Source organism: Mixophyes fleayi, chromosome 12, assembly GCF_038048845.1.
Source record: "Mixophyes fleayi isolate aMixFle1 chromosome 12, aMixFle1.hap1, whole genome shotgun sequence".
In the NCBI taxonomy this organism is placed as follows: domain Eukaryota; kingdom Metazoa; phylum Chordata; class Amphibia; order Anura; family Limnodynastidae; genus Mixophyes; species Mixophyes fleayi.
The window spans coordinates 34939784-34966538 of record NC_134413.1 but is presented as its reverse complement, the minus strand read 5'-3'; the positions used below and the strand labels follow the sequence as shown (position 1 = coordinate 34966538).

Here is a 26755-nt window from a genome sequence, read left to right as displayed (position 1 = left end):
ATAAAAATAATATTCTGAGAGCACTACAATATTATGCTGCAGCTTTAAATTAAATATACAGAATCAATTTACAAGTTTAAGCACATTTTTACTCTTATCTATAGTGAAACAATATTTGGAACAATAATTAGTCTATATGTATCTAGTGAAGAGATGAGTTATCTATACACTGTATGAAAAATAAAACATGTTATATGTAATCTATAGTATGTCTCATTCATATGCAGAGCTATAAGCATAAGACAAAAAAAATGTAAATAGGTCTTTCTTGAATTTGTTAAAACATAGGACAAAAGGCTATAAACTACGCTGCAAATTTACATAAAAATAGCGGTTTAGGGCAATAGAGTTAACGACTCAAGGTGCGCTTGACCTGACTTCTTTCCCTAATTCTGCTCTTCGTTCAGCAGTCTACTGGAATCTGGAGCCTGCAGCTGTTTCTTTTCCTTCTGCCCTCAAGCTGGTCCTTTTGCGGTCACGTGGTGATGGTGGAACACACCACTATTACATTGTACTGTGGCCTGTCAGAGACAGACTTGAAGTGAGCAATGAGGAGAAAAAAATATCTCCGATGCTTTTAGTCCCTCGTCTAGATTTTATCAATGATAAAGTCCAATCCAGAGACAAGACACTTTCAATAGATTATCTGAATGCGTATTGACCTTTCCAGCTGCTAGCTGTCAGACACCGTCCCCGCACGTCTACTAACTGATGGGGACTGTCATCTTCCTGCAGAGCTCTGTCACGTCCCGTTGCCTGGCATCGGGACACTCCTTCCTCCATAGCCCGATGGCCGATGAGTGCACGCGCAGTTACATCGTGTCTCCATTGCTAGGCGGTCATCGTGCTCTCCCTGGTGGTCAGCTGTTTCCTGACCACCGATTCTACTGCCACCAATCACAAACCTTCATATACCATTTAGAGTGCCAGAGTATCAAGGTCCCCTTATGCTCCAACACTCCAGTCCGTTTAACAGAACTCTGCCTGACTCCTGGCTCCTGACTCGGATTTGTCTGACCCTGCATCTGGATTCTCCTTTGGGCTTATTAGATTTTCTGGTTTGACCTCTGACTCCCTGACTATGCTTTTATCTCATCCTCTGGTACCTTGTTGTTCACACAGCCTGACTTCAGATTGTACGACCACGCCTCTTCACCCCCACTTCGTTGGTGGCTAACCTGGAGGGCCGCGACCTGCATCTGTTCTGCAGCAAACTCCCTTGTGGAGGTCCTTAGCAAAGAACAGAGGCACACTTAGACTCCACGCCTTCTTATATAGCAGCATCAATACCGGCAAGTAGACTTCAGTTCAAGTATATTCATGACACTAATGCTTTATTCACTAGTCACTAGGCATTCATCAAGTTATGGCCATTTATTCGCATTACTTATTTGTCATTTCCAATTGGACTTTGGCAGGAAAGAAGATTCCCATTGGCTTTTTAAAGAGGTAAACAATGAATGTGGGGTTGTTTTATTTTGTTGAATTGTATTTTATGTGGTAAATCAAAAGGCACTATTCTGTCTTGTGCATATTACACTTCATTAAATTATTATATTGTGTACAAATAGGGTAATTTGAGTTTAGCATTTAGTGCTAGCACTGTCAAGCTGTATCTCTATTATTAGTTGTAAGTTGTGCTCAAAGTGGGGCGATATGTGCCGATATGACATACCTACACTTCTCCGCCCCACTTCTTCAGCTCCTCAGGCGGCAAGCAGGGTAGACAAGGCTGGGAAGCGCCATTCCTGAAAGGCGCTCCGCCTGCCTACCCCGCTTGTGCTGCATCTGAAGGCTCTCCTGGCTCCTCTCTGCTGTATTCTAACTGTCGGGTGTGATGACGTCACGCCCAACCTTCAGTGAGACTGGAGCAGGGACAATCTAGAAGAGCCACCGGATGCAGCACTGAAGAAAAGAACACATAAGGCAGAGAAGAAAAGTAGGAGAAGACCGCAGAAGGTCATAAAAGGACAGAGTAATTAATGAGAGAGAGGAGGGGGAGAGAGAGGGGAGAGAAGGGGGGAGAGAAGGGGGGGAGAGAGGGCAGGGAAAGAGGGGGAGAGAGGGCGGGGAGAGAGAGTGTGGGGGGAGGGAAGAGAGAGGGGGGAGGAGAGAGGGGGGAGAGATACAGAGAGAGAGGGTGGAGAGAGAGGGGGGAGAGGGAGAGAGGGGGGAGGGGGAGAGAGAGAGTGGGGGGGGGAAGATGGCGGGGGCACAGTGCAATTTTGAAGGGGCAAAAGTGTGAATTAACTTGTAAAAGGGAATAATAGGAACACTGATAGCTGGGATGAAGTAGTAAGGGAGAAGTGAGACAAGCAGGGTCGGAGGCACAGGGGAGAACAGGTAGGTAGGAAGAGAGGGAGATACATGCTATGAAGATAGGGGCACACAGGAATAGAGAAAAGAAGCAGATAAGGGAGAAGGTAAGATATAAGGGTAAGATATAAGGAGATATCATGAAAAGTTTGAATATAATATTATGGAGATATGAGGGACACAGAGGAAAGGTAATTGGACACAGGAGAGGAGGGGGACACATGGTGGATAGCCTTACATCATTTAATATATTTTATATTATACTATATCGTTTTAAAACACATCGAAAATTAATTTCACTCTATCAAAACCTCTGAATCTTTGGGGGGGCATAGGCGGACCCCCGGCCATTCATTTCAAAGTTCCATACTAGCATTTCTAAATTTCCACTTCAACCACTGGGTGTAAGTATACACACTTGTATACCTAACGTACGCCTGGCAATAAGGCTACTATTTTTGAATTGAATGCATCTTGACTTACACATGTAAGAGCAGTTTAAGATATACCCATAAGTGCATCTTGGGATATGTCCATTTTATGTCTTTTTCTGTGTACGTTAAGAGCACAAATGCACCCAACTCTAAATGTGGCCTAAAATATAAAAAGAATATAAAACTATAGCAAATTTATTGAACTTAAAAGCAAATAATATATGCAATTAAATTGCATATATATATATATATATATCAATACATACTTTAAATATGTCACAAAGAGAACATTTTATACTCATTAAAAGGATTGCTATTTTAAAAGTACAGTATGTAAAAACCATGGCTATAACAAAGTACAATATCCAAGTATTAAATTAATTGACCAACTTTAGCATATTTTTAATGATTCAATATGTTTACGTTGGTTAGTCTGACAGTTTATATTTCTATTTTTACGAAGTATATAATGCAAGTGTATATATCATTTGCTTTTGAATACAAGCACTAAGGTATTTTAATATATTCTTTATATGTTATCCTTCACTGGGGAGTCCTTTTAGTTGCTGGGGTGATAGCACTGAACAGATTGTTAAAGTAGGACACATCACCAGAATTAAAATGATTGGGGGTGCTCACATTACTCTCCTTCTACACCTCTCTCGCCGTCTTTGCCTGGACAGCCCTTTTTTACAGGCGCTGTCCCAGGGAGGTGAGTTTGTTAAATTTTAATGTAAATATATTCTTTTCTTTGTGATAACCAGCAAAAAAGTAATTGCTTTCTGCTGCAAGAGGGGTCTGATTAATAAATAGACCCCCTATTTAAAGATGTGGGAGGGGCTTCTACTGTTTGACGTAGAGTGGGAGGTAATAGTTTATGTTTTAACAGAGCTGCATTGGAGTGTTAGGGCACCACAAAGTAATGTATTTTACCTTCACTGTTCATATCTGCAAATTTTAACTTTGGGGTGTAATAGGCCATCCTTTACAGTGATAAAAAGGAAGGAATACTCAGGTCTTTCAATAATGTTTAATATATGAACAAATGGCTTGTGTGAAAGAGTAATGCTTAAGTACCCCCACATTTAAACAGTATGCTATATCCTGGATTAAACCAGCATCATCTCCGGTTGTTTGTTTTTGCTTTTCAAACTGTTTTGGTCTTCTCAGGCTTCCATAATCCATGATCACATTATCCATTTCTGACAATGAGACAATCCCAGTCCCTTGTGATGATGCTGTCATTGGCCTGAGCAGGATTGGCTCCTGAAGCCAAAGGAAATGGCTCCTTTCTCCACTACTGTTCGTATTATGTTTGCCTGTTTGCCAGGGCAATGATACAGGTTCCCCTTGATTTATGGGCCCATGTGCACTCCATATATCTGCACTCATATAGACACACCAGTGACAGAGTCCTATCTATGTAGTATATGTATGGTTGTCTATTGGCCTGCATTTCTAATTTAAGGCAAATGCAGATGTATACATAATACCATACCTCACAACTGTCCAGATCTTATCATAACAAGAGGATATACTTGTCGTCTTTTCCTTTTCTGGAAGAAGGAGGTGAGGTGGGAAAAGAGGAGGTGGGTGCATTTTGAATATTCTAACACAAAGTTTTCTAAAACTTAAAGTAAGCAATGGGAAAACCTTTATTTGCACATATCTGTCATCATTGTCTCTAATAACAGTGATGTATAAAATCCTTTTAACACACAAAGTCATAAACAAACTGCAAATCTGTGTACCAACAATGATTCTTTATGTGCACAAATGCACCACCTTTTCTGTCTAGTTCCTTCCAAGGAGCAATTCCACATGCCAAGATGCAGCCCCCTTCACTGTATTAACCCTGTCAACGAAATCTGCACTGTTTGTGGATTGCTGAATGCCTGAAAAATGTACTTTCTGAAATCACTAAAAAGGTCACATTAAATCCAACCTACTACCACTTGGATCGTTTTTCTTTTTATAAAATATTGCCCAATTTAGCTTTATTTAACGCTTAAATTAATCATGAGAGTATTACAGGTATCAGTTCAGTGCAAACTGGCCGCTCTTGTGTGCCCCAACCTTTTCACCCCTGCAAAGCTCCCCACTTTGACCTACAGACCCATGAGCTTCCTCACATTCCCCGGGTACACTCATGCAAAAGTAGGAGTGAGACATCACAAAAGACCAATTGAGGTTCTGCCCTTTGAACCTTGGTTTGTAAATGACCTTCACTGACACACCTGGAGCAAACAAAATCCAAAGAAGTGGCATAAAAACTGTATATAATACTCACATAAACATGCCAAGATTATGAGCTTTATGTGGGTACAGTATATCTTTACTTATACTATATGTAACAACAACATGTGACAAAAGGGATGAAAATGTTTGTCATCTGTTTGCTGTGATCCTGCAGCATCTATGGTAGACAGTCAGTAGTTACTTCTCGTGTCCCTGTGAGGGTTCCTTCTGTGTGATGATCTGGTAGAGGGTTTCTCGGAAATGTTTGTCTCTAGTTACATTTAAGGCGGCTTCTTTGATGTTCTGGATATCACTGGTGTCAGCCGGAGATATCAAGAAGGAGTGTGAGTGCCTCACTGGAAGAGAGAAGGAGAAAGTGAGTGTGTAAGATAGAGCTTGCAAGTCTTAAAGTGTAACTTATGTTTATACACCCTGGAGGCAACATTTTTGGTATATTTGCCTTCTTTTTGGACAAGGATCAAGTGCGAGGGGCATGATGATGCAATTTCCAGTGATGCGATTTGTGCCATCGAGCAGCAGGAGCTAGAGTAGCAGAGGCAGAGCGTGATTATGTGAATCGTGGCATAAAGACTCCTCATGATAAAGGGATCCGGGAGGGTGGACTACTCTTCTGTGAGTCCAGGTGGAGTGCTCAGAATTCTGGAGGCTCCCGGGCATTCCAGGAGAGAGTAGACAAGTATGATTTTTGTTTGCTGAACTAATATTTATATAAATACAGTTTATGAAGTCACTTGTATGCAGTGACATCCATGAGGCACAAAATTCAAAGCTCTAGAGTTTCTAGTGAATTGATAATTTGTTTTCTCATAAATATTGATTTAGTCCACAAAATGTCTCCACTGTGAGGAGGTCACAGTTACACTAAATGTGAGACAATGTGGAGTCACATCAAGGGCTGTCTGGCAAATTTTAGCCCAGGGATGAGACTTGGCTCAGCTGCCTATCATTTAAGGAAAAAAAAAATGCAGATAGCCCAGTGACCCAGCACAAGGTAGCCCACTGTTGGACCGGCCTGGGGGGCAGATGCCCCTCTGCCCCCAAGCTCAGCCAGCCACTGAGTCACATTATGTGATGAGAATGAATGTCTGACGATGCAATGTGAAAGTGACACAGTGACGTAGCATTGGGAAGACTGGTTGATAAGGCTTAGCTACTGCAGAATGTAATGCTGATGAATGGCATATCAAAAGGTAACACTGGTCATCTGGACTGAATTCTGATGGTGATAACATGCCTAATACAGACCATGGAGACTGCCATTTTGTGATGTGATCACTATTTATGAGAAATCAGTTAATTGAACTGACTTTCACCATGTTCTCACTCTTCCTAATGTCATCACCTTTATTTATTTATTTGTCTTTTTCAAATTCCTCAACATGTTTGCAGACAAGTTGAGAAGAATTGCTGAGGTTATAGTATTTTGTTTATACCTTTTAGATGACCAATACACTATTTTATGTTTATTTTCACTTATTTTGACAAAATATATGAGCACAATTTATTCTGCACAGCTTTTCTCTGCATGTTTACTTGTTCAATCTTATTTTCTATCTACAGAATATGAGAACATACAGCACATTTAATTATATTGAAATGCACCTGTATCCACCTAGCAGATACACCTATCAGTTTGGGAAGAGTCCCCATGCAAACGCTCTGCATCACCATTTGTGGAGATTTCCAAGAGCCATAATAAAGACACATTCCTATCATTTAGGCTGCTTCCTGCTTATGCATTATGCAAATTAGTGTTCCAATCCCATTTTGAATTTGGCAAAATCTTTTGTAACTGTATTCAGTAATGTGGATGTATTCTGTCTTAATATATTACTAAGAGCGTGTCAGGGCACCTATCCACATCTAATCTAAACCTCCTTATCTAACCCTATCGCCCTCCCTCTCTAAACCCATCGGTACCCATTATTGACAGCAAACTTGCCCCATTTAGGAAGCGCAGCTTACTCCAAACCCCCATTTCAACTATGAATTAAAACATTGAGTATATCTTGTAATGACATTTTGGCTACATCCAGACAAGCGGTTTTCTTTGGAGAAAACTTAAAGCATATTGACAATTCAGATACTTTCCGAAGACACTCCTGGAACACCTGTCCATTAACTTGCATGAGATTCTAACTAAAAAATGGTCATAAATGCCTATGAGCGTTTGCTTTTGTTTTCTCAATATAAATCGCTAGCTGTATGTATGGAAAATAGGACCATGCTTCACATGGCAACATGAAAAAAGGTCTATAGTGCTTGTCCAAAAAAATAAAAATATATAAAACCCGTCTCTGGCTGTAGCTATCGAACTTCCCACTACCAGACTGGCCATGATGTGTGAGTTTGAAAGCTTTAATACTACTTAGACACAATATATGCCAGTCATTTCCTTGCTGGACACAAAATGACTAAGCATACCACCTAAATCTGTACACAATGCTTCTATCTAATGCAGGGCTAGCACTACCGTTAGGCAGCCTAAGGCAGTCTCCTAGTGTCCCAGCATTTCAAGGGGGGCCTAAAACACTGAATGAGTGACATTATCTCACTCATTTAGGAGAATATTTATCAAAAGGAGATAAGCCCTAAACACTATGAACACAGGAGCTTGTGCAGGATTTAGGGCTTCTTCTTATTTACCAAAGCCTGCATGGCAAAGCATGGGGCAGCCTAATATTCAAGGACAGAGATGGTACAATACCATACCTGTTGTCCAATTCCTTATGCCAGTTCAAGGTGGCGTTAGCCGTGGAGCAGCAATGGAAAAATTGCTTTTTTTTTTCTTTACAAAGTTTATCAGTAAGTGGTGCTGGGGAACTGAGCATTGCTCAGATGCCCCAGTGACGTTTATTTCTTAGATTGCCCATTTTCAATTGCTGCAACAAAAAATGACATACAGTAGGTGTTTACTAGACACAAATAAAATAGGTTGGGCCTAAAGCATAAAAAGAGACGGAAACATATCAAAGGCCAACTGGAAGTTTGGAGAATGAAGTTTTAAAAACCTTTCATTCCTGCAGGGAGGTGAAGTTCAGCCTGCAGATGGTGTATACTTTTACATTGATATAGACTTGTCTGTCTATAATGGAGCCCTTTAAAGCACACTATCTCTTGGGCAGATATAAATAATAATAATAATAATAATAATAATTAATTTCATACAGATTGTGCCTCTAGTCATTGTCTTGACCACATCATTTTAAAGTACAGTACATTAGTTTTTCATTCATCTAAGCTACAAAGGTATTTTTTACACTTATAGAATGCCTGCTGAATCTGTTCCTCTAATTTGCATACATGGCATTAAGATTAGGAAGCAAAAGTTAACACAGTAAAAGGAGAAGGCAGGTTACATTTCTGTAGCATATAGGTGGCATGTTATGTAGGTCAATGAATGTTGTATGAAAGCATTCATATTCAATGTCACATATCCACATATGCACAATATTGAAGAGAGAGTCTCTCTAAAATTGAAGGATGGTAATGGAGTGAATGGGAATGCAGAGTAAAACCCTGGCATGGAAAGGGTTACAATAAAGTAATTTCCCACCTGTCAGAATCACTGCCTGCAGCTGTCAAATGAGAGAGAGAGAGAGAGAGAGAGAGAGAGAGAGAGAGAGAGAGAGAGAGACAGAGAGACAGAGAGACAGAGAGACAGAGAGAGAGAGAGACAGAGAGAGAGAGAGACAGAGAGAGAGAGAGACAGAGAGAGAGAGAGACAGAGAGAGAGAGAGACAGAGAGAGAGAGAGACAGAGAGAGAGAGAGACAGAGAGAGAGAGAGACAGAGAGAGAGAGAGACAGAGAGAGAGAGAGACAGAGAGAGAGAGAGACAGAGAGAGAGAGAGACAGAGAGAGAGAGAGACAGAGAGACAGAGAGACAGAGAGACAGAGAGACAGAGAGACAGAGAGACAGAGAGACAGAGAGACAGAGAGAGAGAGAGAGAGAGAGAGAGAGAGAGAGAGAGAGAGAGAGAGAGAGAGAGAGGTAACAGTATATATTGGATGATTAAGTTTCTACTCCACTAAATCCCAACAGATCTCCTAAAAGCCATAAACTTATAATACTATGGACATATGTTACTACAGGATGTCTCCCCCAGAAGTATGGTGTACCTAATACTTTAATGGTGAAAGTATGTACATGCAATAAGAGAAAGTTCAGTTCTGGGATAGTATTCACTTCTCAGAGATAGATTTACCAGAGATATATGGGTAATATGTGAAGTTTAGCTCTCTTGTATGCAGGGTCGGTACAAGTCATGTTTGCAGGCACACACCACCTCTCGTAGTGGTGCGGAAGTGGCGTGCTCCCCAGACGCTTCTTATCATGGCAGGAAGGAGATGGGAGCGGCATCCTTGGGTTCTCATACTATGAGTGTGGTGCTTATGGACATAAGATTCTATAGTAAGAAGGCCTCAAGAAAGGAGAGCAGATTTCAACTGGTTTAAGTGGATAAAACGCGTTGGTTGTGAGAGCATACACCTATCTTGACACTACATGCCCCTGCACGCCACCATAATACAGGATGTTCTGTGTGGTGTGGTCCACCTGCATTCCAAATCTGGCACAACGACCACTCTTGTCGGTGCTGAACATGGAAGATCTCGGTTCGTTTGAAGAACCTAACTACAAGAAGAGGAACACATATACGTAGAGGACCCACACAGGAAAAGGTTAGGATAAGAACCATGATGTTACACATCAATGCTAGAGGCTGTAAATAACAGCTATGAAGCCCGGGAAATGATGAAAACATATAATATTTATTTGAACAGGTATGAACCAGAGAATGTAGAAAATGATACGAACCAAGTATTGCAGACAATAAACAAGGATTTCTGGGTAATGCTGAGAACTGGTAACACAGAATACAACTGGTGCAGTTGGACTGGCAGAATGGAGAGAAATCAGATACAGAGATGACGGCAGCAGCTTGTAGCGGTCCCAGAGAACAGGAGAAACAAGTGAGCACAACAATGACCAGCAGAGGTAACTGGGAGAAGCAGGCATAAATAAGAGACAATCAGGTGTGACTGATTAGCTTAGTGAAGCCAATTACCCCTGATAGTGAGAAGAGAAAGGCACGATAGCAGCACCCTGCAGCACAGGTACTGCAGGGTAAACAGAATAATAAAGTGCAATATAGTCGCAGAGGTAGAAGCTGAGGATATGAAGCAGCATCCTGAGGCAATGATGATACAGCATCCTCAGGCGATGCTGCATCATCCACAAACTGACCAAAGTAGGTTTGCCCCCTCTCCCTTTGATCGGGGTCTTGCCAATTTAGAAGGAATGTTTGTGCTGCTAGGGATGAGAAGGGGGGGGGGCGATTGCCCCGATCTCGCTCCCCTCCTTGATACACCACTGATATTAATGATCTATTTAAATGGTTTGAATGTGAAGGAGAGGGCTGGCTTCTTTTACAAAACCTTTATTATTTATATCCAACTTCTAGTGATCATTGTGATCAGCTGTCACAGTGGTGTCACATTGTCAGGAACCACACTGATTGATTCCAGGCTTATGCTACATCATCACAACTAGCTAGTAAATCAGAGTGTGCACCAGGCAGGATCAGATTAAGTTGTCTCAGAGTAACTTGTCCACTGTGCAAGCCATGACTGCAGTGGGGAACCCAATTCCTGTGTCTCATGGCCGCCATTAGAAGTCCCACAAGATTTTCAACAGGGAAAGCCTTGTGTGGTTCATGATCTGGCCGTGAAGAAAATAGGATAATAATAGATGTAGGCATATCTGTGTTTGGCCCTATAACTGCTGCTAGGTCAGTGATGGGCAACAGGCAGTACTTCAAGCCTTAACCTGCTCCCCCCAACTTGTTCCTGCATTATTGTCAGATTTGTTTAGTATAGCTTGTAACACTTGTTTGTCATACATTAAAATGCATGCTGATATTGATATGTTATTACAGATGTGAGTCTCTTTATTTAAATGTACTATTTTAACTTACTACTGTGCCTATTTTAGACTCGCCGTCCCTTATGTCTGGGGAGGAGGACCGGGAATGGGCAAATATAAGTTGAGTACAGTAAGAGTATGTACATGTTATGACGAGCCGCTGCCGTCGATTCAGTTTACTTATTTATCATTTCCATTTGGAGGTAGGAAGATTCCCTTTTTGCTTTGTATAGCAGTATATGGTTTTTTTTGTATTTCATTACATTTTATATGGAAAATGTTGCTTGCATTTAGTAATAACAATGTCAAGACACTATTCTCTCTTGTGTATATGATACTTCATTACATTATATTGATTATGAATAGGATAATGCGACTTTTGCCTTTACTACTTACATTGTCAAGTTGCAAGGGTGTAAGTACACATTTGTACACCTGCCATAAGCTTGTTGCAGAAATACTATGTGCGACTAGGGGTTGGGAGAGAAGGGCCGGTTACATAGAGGGCTATCTTGGGTTGGATCATTGGGTTACCTGCATTAATTTCCTTTAAAATTTTCTTAATAGGGTACTGAGCTGAGTATCGCACGACATACACACAGAAGTATGCATTTTTTGCAACCCAATTTTTTTGCTTACGTTCAGGCCACAATGCATCAAACTCTAAATGAGGCACAACAAGAGTAGTTTCCAAAACAGCTATAAAAGACTGTTGAAGTCATGTGCCTATTTTTACGCAAATGCATGATTCAACATATCAAAATGGCTTTGTGATGGAAGGTGCTGGGTGTATAGGGGCCTCCTCACTAAATGTGGAGTAAGTACAGTAATACAATAAAGCAGAATTGATAGTAGGTAGAACTTTGAAGTAACTTTTTAACTTTTCCCAGCAGGAGATTTCCCATCTAGGCCCACAACCCACAAAGCATCAACATTTATGTGCACCTATGTCTCTGCAAGGTAGTGAAATAGGAGCATTTTTGTTAAAGAAAAAATAAAGTGCTGCACATTCAGATATTATGCGATTAAATATTACCTTTAATGTCTACTGATCAGATATTTCCTAAAGGTCAGGCTTAGGAAACCTGTAGCTCTCCAGCTCCCCCATTATATTTACAGCATGATGGGAAATGTAGTTACACAAGTGGTTTAAGATCACTATTGAATATTCACACTAGACACATTGGGCCTGATTAATTAAGGAAAAGACAGCAAAAACAAGGAGTAACTTTGTACTCTGGCCAAACCATGTTGCATTGGAGGGGGGAGGGAAATTTAAAACGTTGGGACATATTTATAGTTGGTGTAGGGCATGTCCGATATCTACTTTAAATTTCAGTGTAAAAATAAAGCTATCAAGAATTTGTGTGCTACATGAAAAAACAGCCAGTATTTAACTTGTGTAACATGTTTTGTCCAGGAGACAATTTACTCAATTTTTTGCCTTACTTTCCTTAATGAATCAGGCCTATTATATTCATTAGAATGAAAAACATAGGTGGAATAACCATTGACTCACATCGAGAGAAGCTGGGTCTCTGGTGATGAAAGCGGCAACTTTTAATGCGTCTGGTGGCTGCTCTTGGCACATATACAGAATTCTTCATAATCGCAGGTTTCATTGCATCAATCTCTGCATTCCTTATACATTCTTCAAAAAACTCTGCAGGCAATAAAGAAAGAGAAGGGGTATTGGCCATTTACTAGAACTCTTACACTCATACTACTTATCATACTTTCTTAAATTCAGTAGACTATGTTAATGGGTTTGATTCCTGACAAAGGCCTTACGTGTGTGCGCTTGTATGTTCTCCCCGTGTTTGCGTGGGTTTCCTCTAGGGTGCTCAGGTTTCCTCCCACACTGCAAAACCATCCTGGTAGGTTAATTATCTGCTGACAGAATTAACTCTATTCTGTGTGTATGTTAGGGATTTTAGACTGTAAGCTCCAATGGGGCAGGGAATGATGTGTATGGCAAATATTCTCTGTACAGCGTTGCAGAATTAATGGCACTATATAAATAAATGATGATGATAAATGCTCAAAACAACATCTTTAATCTTTCTTGAAACTTTGAATTAGGGAAAGATCAATAATAATTTTGTAAGTGAATGATATAAAAAAACTAAATAAATCTCCAAGTTGAATGTTTTGTCTGTTCACCCATAATATTTTGATAAGTGTATGTTGGGTTGGCCACTCTCCATATATGAATGTCCTTATAAAAGGATGATGTTTTGAATTACATCTTATATGGAAAAGGGATGGAAAAGTAACCTTTAGTAACACCTTTAGCTCTCACTAAACAATTTAGGTTAGATTTACAGCGATTCAGCGATTTTTTCCAACATTTTTAAAACCTATGGATTTACTAAAGCCCAAACAGCCATTAAAATGGCCAGATTTGACATTTTACAAAACCACCACTTTACAAATCGCCATCCTGATTGTAACAATGATGAACATACAAACTGCTGGATTTACTAAGCTGGGGTGTGCAAAACCGCTGTAAAAGCACTAAAATAAAAGAGCTGGTTGGGAGTGGCGAGATTGCTCAAACTGCGTGCTGTTTGAGCTATTTTGACATTCAGACAATAAGAGTAAGCACCATTGAAATTTAAATTATTGGGGCAATCATTGTTTATTGATCAAGGGGCAAAATTAATTTTTAATTAAATTATGGGGCAATTTTTTTTTTCTTTATTATACTTACTCTTCAGATGACTGACGTCTGCTCTCAACTTTTCCTCTTTGTCCTCGTTAAGAATGGCAGAATTCAGCCCCACCTCCAGCCTCCTCAGAGCCTCCTCTGCTTCATGGAGCCTCCTCTCCAAATCCAACTGCACCTTCAACTGCAACTGTTAAAGCAACAGAGATATTTGCGAAACAGTGAAATGGTTCTATACACAAAGATTACTAATTTCCATACAGTACAACTTTCTGTCTTCAGCAGTTCTGTTGTGGGATTTGCAGCACCTAATTGGGTTGGTTTGTTTGGATGCCACAATCCTGTGATACAACCTACTTTATGAGTCCTCCAGGCAGAAGATTTGAGAAAGTCCCTCTCTAATAAAAGACTTTCCAGAAATGAAGCTAAAATAGGAATTAAATAAGCTTCTATCTCAGACTACTCGTGTCCTAGGAAGAACACAAAGAGGCTGAAGGGAATCTTCTCTTTAAAACAGCCATAACAATTTTGGTCAAATTAGAAAAAAATATATGTCTCAACCCAATAGTCTTAATCCTTACATTAGCATAACTTCTAATACAAGCTCACGTCCTAACCATAAACCTAGCTCATATCTATAAACATTCTTAATAATATATACTAGTAGACGCATATTTAATTTACCATGTCTCCAGAAAACATTATCAGTGTTGTAGTTGCAAGTTACATATTTTTTACAATGAAGAACATAAACCCATTAATGTGATTTATGCCTCATGCAAAATACATTGTACAGTGGTGCACTGAATAGCCGATTTTCAATGCAACTGTTCAGAGTGGACTTCCTCATCAGTGTAAGAATTAAGTCTTTCATTTCCAGATTACTCATCTCAAATGGAACACTGACAGTTTTTGGTAATTTTCAGTGTTTAACATGAAGATATTATAGCTTATATATTATTTTCAATGTGTAGAAAGTTCTATATAAGTAGAGGAAGCCATGAACAGATAAGAAGTTAGAAAGTTACCAATGTTTTGTATCTTGGGATTTATTCAACTTATGTTAGTAGCCCAAAAGTTTTCTACCTTCAGTTCCCGCTCTGTTTGTTCCTTCTCAGCAGTTAGCTCAGTTAGAGAGTTCTGCAGGGCCTGAGATTCAGAAACATAGAATGCCCGCTCCTCCTCCAGCACTCTAAATCTCTCCTCATTTTCCTTCATCCTGGGGAGACAGGATATTAGACATATTATACAGGTAATTTAAATTCACTCTATCAACACAACAAGTTTTGCTGTATGGGCTTCTATTCTAATCCAGAATACTGTTCCCTTCTGGTTATTCCTCAGAGCCCCTGCTCACAGTAGGTCGAACATGTGCTTATTTTTGTGGTATTGCTTCCTGTATGGTAAGGCACATGACACAAGGGGGGCCAGCCTCGTATTGGACTCAAATGCAAAATCAAGGCTCTGTATAGCAGGGTGAGATATTTAAATGAGTTTCAAGGATGCTCATTTAAGGGAGCATTGCTGCTTAGTGGGAGGCTGAAGCTGTTTCTTTTCCCCCCACATAACTTGACTTGATTTTTATACTTCCTCAGAGGTGGTTGAAATTTGGTGTAGGTAAGTGGCATTTATCTGTACAACCACGCTTCTTTTAGAAAACCTATGCCCATTGTCAGATGAAACCACTGCCCTTTAGGTACTATGCTACAGTGACAGGTCTGGCTCTTAAGTTGTACAGTTGGCTTCCACACTTTGAGTGGAAGCTTGAATGCAAGTGTGGCCATTTAACCATGTTTCAGGCCTCTTGTTCTCTGAAGATAAAACACAGACCTACTACATAGTTAGAAAGGTTGAAAAAAGACACAGGTCTATTGGGTTCCCCCCATAGCCTCACAGGGGAGAAGGGGGGATTTGGGGATTTTACATGCCTTGCAGTGCTGTTAGTCAAACAGCATTAAGTTGACCACAGAGAATTTGTTACTCTCCTCCACTTTGGCCATTCATAGGTGGCAAAATTGAACAAGATGCAACCATATGACACAGAACCTGTTTGCTTGGATGGAAGATGACCGCACACGGGTCAATAGCAGTTATCTTCCAACAACATTTACCAACATATCTGACAACAATCAGTTTTGGATTATTAACGGGCATTAGGCTCATTTGGGGTGCAAATATTGTGCAACATTGAGTGTGATGTCAGCCTTAGCCATCAGTCCCTACAGAATTCACCTCCTGCTCACATTGCATGAACATGTCTTACAGCTGCCTTAGGCTGGGTACACACTACAGAATTGTCCTGACCAACGTGTTACCTACAACGATTTTACCTACGACTGAATTTCCAATCAGTCTGACGATTCATGTGTACACACCATACATGATTTACCTTCTGATCTGTGCTCTTCATCTGGTCCAAGAGAAGTGTAGTCAATCATTCCTGTCACACTGATTATAACACTCAAAATAAACTTTTGACTTTTCAACAATGTCATTATAAATTTTGTTAGCTTCTGTGACTCCGAAATGAAATATTCAGTCTCAGAACAAAAGGACAAATTGATAAACCTACAGCACTTTCTACATTTAACAACACAGACACGGTGACAGGTTCCTGCTCGCTCTCTCTCTGGGCAGACAGTCGGTTGGGTGCATACACACTGCAGGATTGGAAGGCGGTTGGAACAAGATTTTTAAACAGAACGATGAAGGTACTTTGGAACGACTGTCGTTCATCGTGCAAGTATAGAGACTAATGCCATATTGGGCCAAACGGTCGTCTATCGGGTGTTTGGCCTGATAACTGGCTGAAAAACCTTTGGTGTGTACCTAGCTTTAGGCCTTTTGTGCATTGTATTAGCGTTTTTATCTTACAAGGCATGTAACCTGGTCTACAAATGTTAACCATTGTTTCTAATCAACCATACCCCCAACGAACACAATTGCAATTGACAGTATCTACAATGATAGCAAATTTACAAGCAAATAAACAAGCCACAAGGTGAGCAAAAGACACACAAAGGGAGACTGAACTCTATAGAATAGAACAATACACTATATATCAAGGCTCTGAGCATATGACTGGCTTTGGTAAAGAAGTACATGAAGAGGTATAGTGGGAAGTGTAAGAATGTGATGTGGGAAGGTTTAGGATAGGGAAGGGGGGGGGGGGGAGACTAGTACCCCCGCAAAATTATGTCATGAACAGTATGTGATTTTTTAATGGGTTCACCTTCTAAAATACAAAATGACCTGTTATGTGCTCACACTGCTACACTGTCAGGAACAGTATCATATTGATATTCTGCACTTCTTTGTTAGTGTCAGGTAGTGTGGAACCATATAACATGAATTTTGTGCATCAATGTGCCTTATACAAAAGCTGGACTGCCCCACCTGCTCTCAGCCTGAAGCTTCTCCTCTAGTAACTTCTGCATCTTGCTCTCGATCTGCTGCAGGTTGCCGTGGAGACCCTGCCTGGGATGTTCGCTGTAATTGTCTGCTGCCTGGGGGTGATTCTGACTGGCTTCCAATATGGCTATAGTCCTCTGCTTCTCTACAGACAGCTCCTGCAATGTATAAGTGATTCACTTGCATGTTGCAGTAAATAACACATGAAATTTCATATATACACACTTACAGATAGAGCAACTATATATTAATGTAAAACATATGTACATACTGTAAACATAGAAACAAAGAATTTGACAGCAGATAAGAACCACTTGGCCCATCTATGCTGATTATTTTTTAACCTATAGTCACCTCAAACCCTATTTGATCCTTTATTCCTTGTAAGGATATCCTTATGTCTATCCCAAGCATGTTTAAATTGCTCTACTGTATTAGTCTATACCACCTCTGATGGGAGGCTATTCCACTTATCTACTACCCTTTCTGTGAAGCAATTGTTCATCAAATTTCCTCTGAACCTACTTCCCTCCAGTTTCAGTGCATGTCCCTGTGTTCTAGTACTTCTCTTCCTTTGAAGAAGGTTTCCCTCCTGTACCTTGTCAAAACCCTTGATATATTTGAACGTTTCTAATATGCCCCCCCCCCCCCATTTCCCTATCTGCTCCAAACAATACACATAAGGATCTTTTAGTCTTTCCTAGTAAGTTTTGTGCTGTAGGCTGTACATGCAGAAATTTGAAGCAGCCTCTCTATACTTTCTGCATAGAGTGACATTGTTAACACATTTCTGATGCATACATTAGCTTGTGGTATAGAGAATCGGAAAAATTGCTACAAGAATAAACAATTATATAAGTAAGTTTCAAACATCTACATTGAGATGTATAGCCTATTAGTATTCAAACTTGTAAATATACAAAGTACAATGCTACACGTTATTGGGTAACCTTGCCGGCAGGTGGTGCTGTACTTGTGAGGTCAAAGGCTGCATACATCACACAGAACTCGGTGGACATCACTCTCTGTGCAGGTTTCTGGTAGGAAGAACTCAGAACCCACTATAGTTTGGGTTTCTGAATACATACACACATTCTACACTATATATAGGTTGGGTGTATTAATTTTGCATCATCCAGGGATGTGTTTGACAACACAATCTTCCTGTTTCAGTATGACAGGAGTCTCACCTACTCTATGCTGTTAGGAGCCCTGATCCTTCCACTATATAACTCTCAGTCTGTGGCTTCCCACTTGCCTCCCTTCATTTTTTCACATTATGACACTGCCGCTGATGCATGCAGCCCTGTTCTCATTAACAATCACACAAGTGGACAGTGTCATTGTCTCCCACATGCTCAGGACACGTATCTACTGCTGCTGTTAAGATTCCAGTGATCTGATTTGTTAATAAGCATGGATGAGTTTAACATTGAATACAATTAGGTGCTTAGACCCTAGTCAAATAGGGTTATTAGAAGCCTCCAAATAGTTCTGTGATTATATAAAAGCAGAAGGTCTAAGGTCAAATGTTTTATACAGGCCACTGAACTCCAAGGTGACTACTATTTCTATTTTACACTAAATAAAACATTATTACTTCTAGTGCATGTGTTTCAGTTGTATACAAAACAATTCATGTGCATGAGGTAATACTCATATCCAGATGGGTTTTACCTTCTACCCTTCAAAATGGAACACTTTCACTAAGCATCATGTAACAGTGACATCAACAATCCCCAAATATTTCATTCTATATGGTCACCTTACTCCTCACTGACAGTAACTTCTCTGTGACTTCTGATATCCTTATATTTAACAGTTGTGAAGTGAGACGGGGGGAGTGGTCAGCCATACGAGAATTCCTCTGCTGCATTTGGTCTTCGAATGTGTTGGACCAGCACATGTGCAGCACCACATTTGCTATATAGATGTACTGTCTCTGATGTACTGACTACGGTCGGCCCATACAGAGTAGACATGCATGGTCAGGCACGATGACTCATTACATATGTATTAAGGAATCTCCTCCAAATGTGAATATTTAATAATGATGTAGTACAACTATTTATTTAACTCATTTAAAGTAATTATAAATTAGAAAATTTCTACCATGTCTCACTAATATTTATATCTGTAGCATTTTTTATTTATACGTTTTTGTTGCATATGTATTGCCTTAATTTATATTCAAACATTCGTAAAAATATTATGGTTTTCATATTCACATTTTTCCTTTTTCAAAGAAAACACAAGTACAACATCTTATCAATGGTGTACTCACAAATGAACATTTCTTCTTTTGTGAACATAACATTATTAAGATGATTTTTAATATCTTTTAAAACATTAAGAACAGCGCAGTGTGTCTGTTGGGTTGCAGGCTAACAAAAAGAGAAATACACCATACCTGGTGTATACAAGTTATTCGAGATCTTGGCAATGGTGGGAGTTCTAAAGGAGCCCCTTCCATTCTGCTAGTCATGGTACATTAGATGCTTTAGATATAATTTTTTTAACCTATTATGAAGCTTTGTGAGTTATATTTTTCCTAGTTTACTGCTTGGATGTTATATCAATATGCACCTACAGCCATGGATTAAGTCTTTTAATGCAGAGTTGTTATTGTTGGAAATGGACTATGCTAAATAACATGGAACTAAAGACTCTCTGGTCAAGTACTCACTTCCATTGTCCTTTGCAGGTGCTGCGTGAGGCTGCATAGTTCCTTTTTCTCTTCTCCTACTCCCTTCAGACAGTGGACGGTCATCTCTAGCTCACTGAGACCAGAGCGAGTAAGAGAGGAAGAGGGGGGAAACAAAGAAAGGGGAGAGATATTTCAGAGGAGAGACTTCATCAATACTAGTGATGTACAAGATTGTTTCAAAAACTACACTAAATACAAATTTTCATGGTATCTCAGCAGGAACCAACAGAAAGAGATATAGAAAGTTATAGTGGGAAAATATAAATGGACAGTAACCTGGATCCCAATTCTGGCCATAGCTAATAACTACCTCTCCCATGTGTCAGATACCAAGACATGGTGAAATCCCCATTGTTTATATAACAAGTAATCCCTATCCCATGGAAGTACGATGACATGCATAGCCAACAGATACATGCTTTCATAATACTGAGAGATGGATAAAGTCTGCTTTTTCTTTTCACCTGTATTTTATATTTAACTTGTGTAATATATATGTATTTGCCTTTGTTACTATGAAAGTTTATATATATATATATATTGTGACCGGATGGGCTGAACTCGCCACCCAGTCTGTTGGTGAAGAAGGATGAAGGGATGTTCTTCCTGCACAGCAGTTTATCTGTGTCTCTTTCTCACCATCAGTAACTGACTGTTACTGATCACTCCTACTGGTGTCACCTCGCCACCAGACACTCACTGGTTGCGAATAACAACTGGGCAATAGATTTAGGAGAATTCGGCTGGCACCACTAGGCTCCTTCAATGGTGCCTAGAACTGCTTACTTCTGGGTAAATGGTATAGCTACTGCAGCGCCTCTTTGCTATGGGCTGACTGGTACCTACCTCCTGACCACTTACTATGGATCAGGACTGCTAGGTAGAGACACTTTGTTCAGCACAGGACAGTCGGGGAACAGAGTTTAAGCTCTTATCTGTTGGTCACAGGATACAGCAGGCAATAGGCATCAGGCAGAATCTTCAAGGCGTGGGAGGTAACACACAGAGTAGGGACAGGCCAGAGTTCTGCGGACTGGAACAGAGATGATAATGTCTGACAGACTTAACAGAGCACAGGCAGAGGCATCAGGTGCAAGCAGGGTCAGGGCCACAGGCCCTGACCCTGCTTGCACCTAACCCCAGCACAGAGGTTATATGCTGGGGTTAGCATGTTTCTGTGTTAGGTCTGCTGCCACCTACCAACGCTATCAAATGACACCACATTGGTGATGTCACTTAGTCATTTTGAGACCATGCAGACCATGACCCTCTGCAGAGGTTCTATGGTGAGGTTACTAGGTTCAGTGGGGTCAATCAAAGGGAGATCACTATGGTCAACTATACTCACCGCCAGAGCTGGCGTACAGCTAGGCGCAGGACCACCACCAGGCACCCCCACAAGATCAGTTTGGCCGGAGACAACATCCTCTGAACTGCTAGGGGAAGTATTCTTACCAGAGGCAAATAGCTGGCTGGTTCCTGCAGATTTAGCAGCTTCAGTCTTCCTCTGGGCTGGCTGATGCTGTGGTTGCTGGTGATGACTTTTGTCTAGCAGCTGTGGTCTTTTCCTCTGGGCGCGGTTGTGGAGACATAGATTCTGGAGACTGTATTCTGGCAGCTTGGCTCCACGTAATGGAGTTGAGAAATGCAGTCACAATTCCACCCCCAACGTCATTGCCCAAGATCACATTGGTGGTCAGGCCATCTATAACGGAAATATCTCACAATTCCTAGCCATCTCCCCAGTCCAGATAGACCCTTGCTGCAGACACTTCCCTTTCTAGTCCATCTGCCACAGCAACTGAGTCTCTAAGTCCCTCTCCCTGCAGGGGTCCCACTTGCACTGGTTACACTTTCCTCCACATGTTTTTGCGGAGGGTATGTTGGTCAAATAAGGGACACTCTCTGCTGAGTCACTTTCCTCACCCCAACAGACCTCTGGACTGGCTTGTGTGCGAACAGTCTCTTTGAGCTCATCTCCGCCATTTAAACAAGCCAGCTGTGCCCCAGGACTTGGATTATGGGCACGAGTCTGGGGTACTTGGGTTGTGGAGTCCATCTTCAGGTGGCCGATTTTCCTTTAGCCATAAGACTTTCTCTCGAGCTAGGGCTCTGGTGGTCTTTTATAACTTCCAGGGACAGGGCAGAGTAGGGGCTAGAAGCACCCAGCTTTGTGGGTACTTGCGGGGGGCGATGAACAGAAGTGGGGTGTTCCCCTGTTGGTACAGTTGTTTGGGGCTGGCTGTTAGACTGGCGCTTCTGTCAGTGTGGCCAAACTGCCACATATGTATCTGCCAACTGGGCTGCTTCCATGGTTGTTGGACTACAGTTCAATACCCATTCCTTCACACCCGATGCGCACCGGCGGTGAAACTGCTCTCTGCACCTTAAGTCCACTAAATCTTTCCAGGACTTGGTGCCAGATCCATTAATCCATCTATTGCCCACTGCTGCAACTGGTTGGCAAATTTCTCATGGCTGATGTGAGGGCTTTTAAATAAGTCCCAAAACTTCTGCCAGTAGGTTTCAGGGGTAATGACATAGTGCTTAAGGAGGGCCCAAAGTCGGCACAGTCCTCTGGGACATTTTGAACACCTGCAAATGTCCATCAATATCTCGAACATTGTCATCAAATTTGGTAAGGTGGAGAGATCTTAATCTGGGCATAACAGATGACTGCTTGCGGGATGCTCCAGGAGGTGGAACCCACCTGTTGCCCCACAACTTGATAATAAGCAGCCGCTCCGCCTCAGTTGTTCTGTTTTCCAGGGACTCCAGCTGCCATATTAGTATTGCCCTCATCAGAATGTTGAACTTCTGCCACTGGTTCACTCTGTGGGAGAGGGCTGTCGCTGGGACAAGTTGCTGGGTTTTACTACAGTGCCCCTTCGCCAAGCCAGAGCTATGGGGTCAGCTACACACAAATGTATTTCCCACATCTCGGCCAGTTCTGTATTAGTGCCAGACGGGGTGGTTTAAGTATATCAGAAACTGCTGATCTCCTGGGATTTGAACGCACAGCAGATTCTAGAGTTTACAGAGAATGGTACGCAAAACAAAAAAAATCAAGTGAGCAGCAGTTCTGAGGGCAAAAACGCCTTGTTAATGAGAGAGGTCAGTTTTCAAATGCTATGCAGTTTCGAACTGATGGAAGGTGTCAGAAACTCAAACAACCATCCGTTACAACAGTGGTGTGCAGAAGAGCATCTCTGAATGCACAGCAAGTCGATGGGCTACAGAAGTCCACACCAAGTTCCACCTCTGTCAGCTAAGAACAGGAAACTGAGGTAACCAAACCTGGAAAGTTGGAAAATTGGAAAAATGTCGCCTTGTGTCAATGGTGCAGGCTGGTGGTGGTACAGTGGTGTGGGGAATGTGTTTGTGACACACACTAGGTCCCTTAACACCAACTGATCATTGAGTAAATGCCACACACTACCTGAGTATTGTTGCTGACCATATGCATGCCTTTATGGCTACAGTCTACCCATCTTCTAATGGCTACATCTAGCAGGATAATGCGCCATGTCACAAGGCACACGTTATCTCATGTTAAATGAACATGACAATGAGTTCAGTGTGTTCTAATGGCCTCCACAGTCACCAGATCTCAATCCAATAAAGCTGTGGTGGAATGTGAGATTAGCAGCATGAATGTGTAGCTGACAAATTTGCAGCAACATAGTGTTGCTATTTTGTCAACATGAACCAGACTCTCTAAAGATATTTCCAGCACCTTGTTGAATTCTTACCATGAAGAATTTAGGCTGTTATGGGGGCTAGTACTAGATGGATCAAATAATGTGGCCACTAAGTGTATATATATCACAGTGAGTGGTTTATACATAACAGTGGGTGGAGGTAACAATACTAATCAGTGGTCTAAGCAAGAATTGCTTTAGATGACCCTTTCTTACAGGCTTCTTGTGGCTGAACATGCATCTGGTCTTAAGCACAGATGATTCTTGTTTATATATGAGTATACCTAAGCAACTTTATTACCAACAAGCAAGGCTTGTAACAGTGACTGCTGGCTTCCAAATCCTGTCCCTAATTGACCGCACAGGTCACAAGTACAACCACCCCTGGGGTAAGCACTGAGCTCAGGTAGTCAGAGAACAGAACTCCAGAAGTCATTGGGTCAAAAGTTCACATGAAGCAAAAATGTCACTGTCACTTCTGCTTCTTCTGCACACTTATTTTCCAGTAATACAATTACATGGCTGATTTATGCATACTATACTATAGAAATGACTTTAAGAATCATGGACTTAACTGCTTAATTTGCTCTTGGTCCAGTCTAAGCTCCTGCACAAGATCCTCAAACCGGCTCTTTTCAGACTCCAGGACCTGGTTTAATCTCTCCAGCTCCTACAGACAGATTGTTACCAACAGACAGGTGTCAGTGAAGATTGGATGAGTTTACCTGATTATGTGCTAAAGAAATGTATCTTAAATCCATTGTATTAGTAGTTCTAAAGTTGGGTACACAATGTCGATTTTTCAACCAATTACCATGCCAATCACACAATAAACAACTGTTAGGCCCGATATTGAATAAGGCTAGGGACACACTACAGGGAAATTCTAACAATTAGGGACGGACACCACTGGTGAGCACAGATCTGGAAATAAATCTTGCAGGCGTGTACAGATAAATCTGCATTCTCATCTGGACTTTCAGTCGTTGGTAAAATCATTACAGAAATCTCATCTGCAAAAATTTTCTGTAGCATGTACTCAGCTTTAGACACAGGCAGAACTATATAAACACAGTAAAATTAGGCCTAGATGTGGCATTGCTATAGGAAAAAGATACTTGAGTTTTATTTCAAACAAACTGGATGTATGACCTTAATTTCATATTACATCATGACAATGCCCTTGTCACAAGCAGCTCTGCCCTCACAGATGTGAACAGGTCACTGCTTCACACAAAGTCAGCACACTCATCTACTGCTGCTGCCAGCATTTAATCATCTGATTGGCTACCAGTTGCTCTAACCTCAACATTAAAACTGAGGACTTCCTAGGTCATCAGGAGTTGTAGATTGAATACAATAAGATTCTTAGACCCTAGTCAAATGCATCTTAAGAAAGCAATTGTCTGACTGCTTGTTATAAATTTCCACAAGCGTCAGTAATATTAAAATGTATATATCACTGGGACATAAATGAGACCAATGAATTAAAAATTTTAAATATGGAGTTTTCTTCATCAGGTATGTCACGCGCTGCTGTCACATATTAGCGGCAATCTCATTCAGACCTCTGGCATTCCATTATTTATGGAACACCTACATATTACACAGCACTTTACAGAGAATATTTACCATTCACATTAGACCCTACTCAAATGAACCTTACAATCTATATTCACTACCACACAAACATACACACATAGTAAAGTTCATTTTGTCAGAAGCCAATTTAACCTACTTGTACATTTTTCTACCAAGGGACAAAACCAGATCACCCAGAATGAACCATGCAAAGAGGGGAAGAACTCCACACAGATAGTGCTCTGGTTCAAGCCAAATCATTGACCCTGGTGGTGTGAGGTAGCAATGCTAACCACTGTGCCACCATGAAGATAAACTACCCTTCGAAAAAAGTCTTCTACAAAAATAAAGAATTCCCAGATAAATTCTGCACAATTTGGGGGCTGCTTTAAAGTTCTCCAATAACTATAAATAGCAGTACCTGTCAAATAACCTGAATCGGGGCCAGTGGTCAGTCTTGGCTTGGCTCACCTCTGAATTAAAATAAAGTTTCAGATCTGTACTGGGTGACCTACTCTGGTCAAGTTACTTTTATTTTCATCTATGCAGTATCTGTTATTATTATTGATCTTATGGAACTTGCAACCATGGAAAACAATGTACTCCGAGATTCCATGGATCCATCCTGCCTTGAGACAAGCTGGCGACGGTGATTGAGTGCTGCGGGGAATGTCTTCCTGGCATACATTAGGCACCTTAATACCAACTGAGCATTGTTTAAATGCCACAGCCTATCCGAGTCTTGATGTTGACCATGTGCCTTTAGGGCTACAGTCTCAGTTCCTGCTGCTGTCAATGATATTAACTGAATGATTGAAATTTGGAATAAATAAAAAGCATGATATAGAGGTTGTGTTTATATAAAAGCACCTCATGAGAACATAAGAAGATAGCCATTTTCCACAATAATAATATATGAACAATAATAATTCGCTATGAAACAATAACAACACTGAGGCACATCGCAGCGATGTCAGTGAAGTGACATCCTAGCCTGGTGTGCTTCAAAAAGCTGCCATTACCTGTAAAGGGACTCACTCTGCACATATAGAAACCTTGCTGGAGTCACCAGGATCTAAAATAGCCAACTGTGACCTTGAGAACACCCCACCTTAGACATGTAACGGATATAAGATGCTATTCCCTTAGCTATGTCACCTCTTTCTGTTCTCGCTGTGAGCAGAGTTCCTCCGTTTCCTCCATCAATTTATCTGCAGAACAACAACATGAGAAATGAGTGAACATTGAAAATTGTTTGATACAAGTCTATATATACGGTAACAGTGATGGTAACAACGTGAGAAGCCTATGGATATAATATTGTTACGTGCCATCTGCGTGTAGAAATATACATATATAGTGTCTAGTCCAATTCTGTTAAAACTTCTGACTTGCCACAGCTTTATATTTTAAATTGATTGATATAGAATTAATCTACAAAACATAAGTGATAGTAATATACACTATGGGGCAGATTCAATTGAGAAAAAAATCTGTGCGAGGTGTCTACAGAACATACAGAACAGCCGCAGGACACCTTGCACAGATTTTTTTTGCAGAAATCTCACTCATTTTTGCTCATGCCCCATAGGGGTGCGAGCAAAAATGAGCATTGATTTTCACTGTACTACCGACTGGGGCAGGCTGCACAGGGGGACATCTGCCTTCTGGGGTAGTTCCATAGTAGGATACCTTGGGCTGAATCATTGGGCCACTTGCATTTTTTTTTTTCCTTTAAAAAAATAGCTGCTAAT

The 26755-nt window shown here is 40.9% G+C and overlaps 1 protein-coding gene across 2 annotated transcripts in view; it reads right to left on the bottom strand.

The window, feature by feature from the left end:
* Nucleotides 1–3766: 3766 nt before the first annotated feature.
* PLEKHD1 (pleckstrin homology and coiled-coil domain containing D1) overlaps nucleotides 3767–26755 on the bottom strand; it is a 30768-nt gene continuing 7779 nt past the window's right edge. Inside the window, exons 7-15 of one of the 2 annotated variants that reach the window (XM_075193320.1) lie at nucleotides 26160–26212; nucleotides 23996–24090; nucleotides 19699–19792; nucleotides 16998–17170; nucleotides 14688–14820; nucleotides 13647–13791; nucleotides 12453–12596; nucleotides 8566–8587; nucleotides 5209–5344 (exon numbers count right to left, since the gene is read on the bottom strand). In XM_075193320.1, coding sequence (XP_075049421.1) covers nucleotides 5308–5344; nucleotides 8566–8587; nucleotides 12453–12596; nucleotides 13647–13791; nucleotides 14688–14820; nucleotides 16998–17170; nucleotides 19699–19792; nucleotides 23996–24090; nucleotides 26160–26212 — 896 coding nt within the window. In that variant the 3' untranslated portion in view covers nucleotides 5209–5307. Of the gene's footprint in view, nucleotides 5345–8565; nucleotides 8588–12452; nucleotides 12597–13646; nucleotides 13792–14687; nucleotides 14821–16997; nucleotides 17171–19698; nucleotides 19793–23995; nucleotides 24091–26159; nucleotides 26213–26755 lie in introns of both variants that reach the window. The other variant, XM_075193319.1, reaches the window with a different exon arrangement.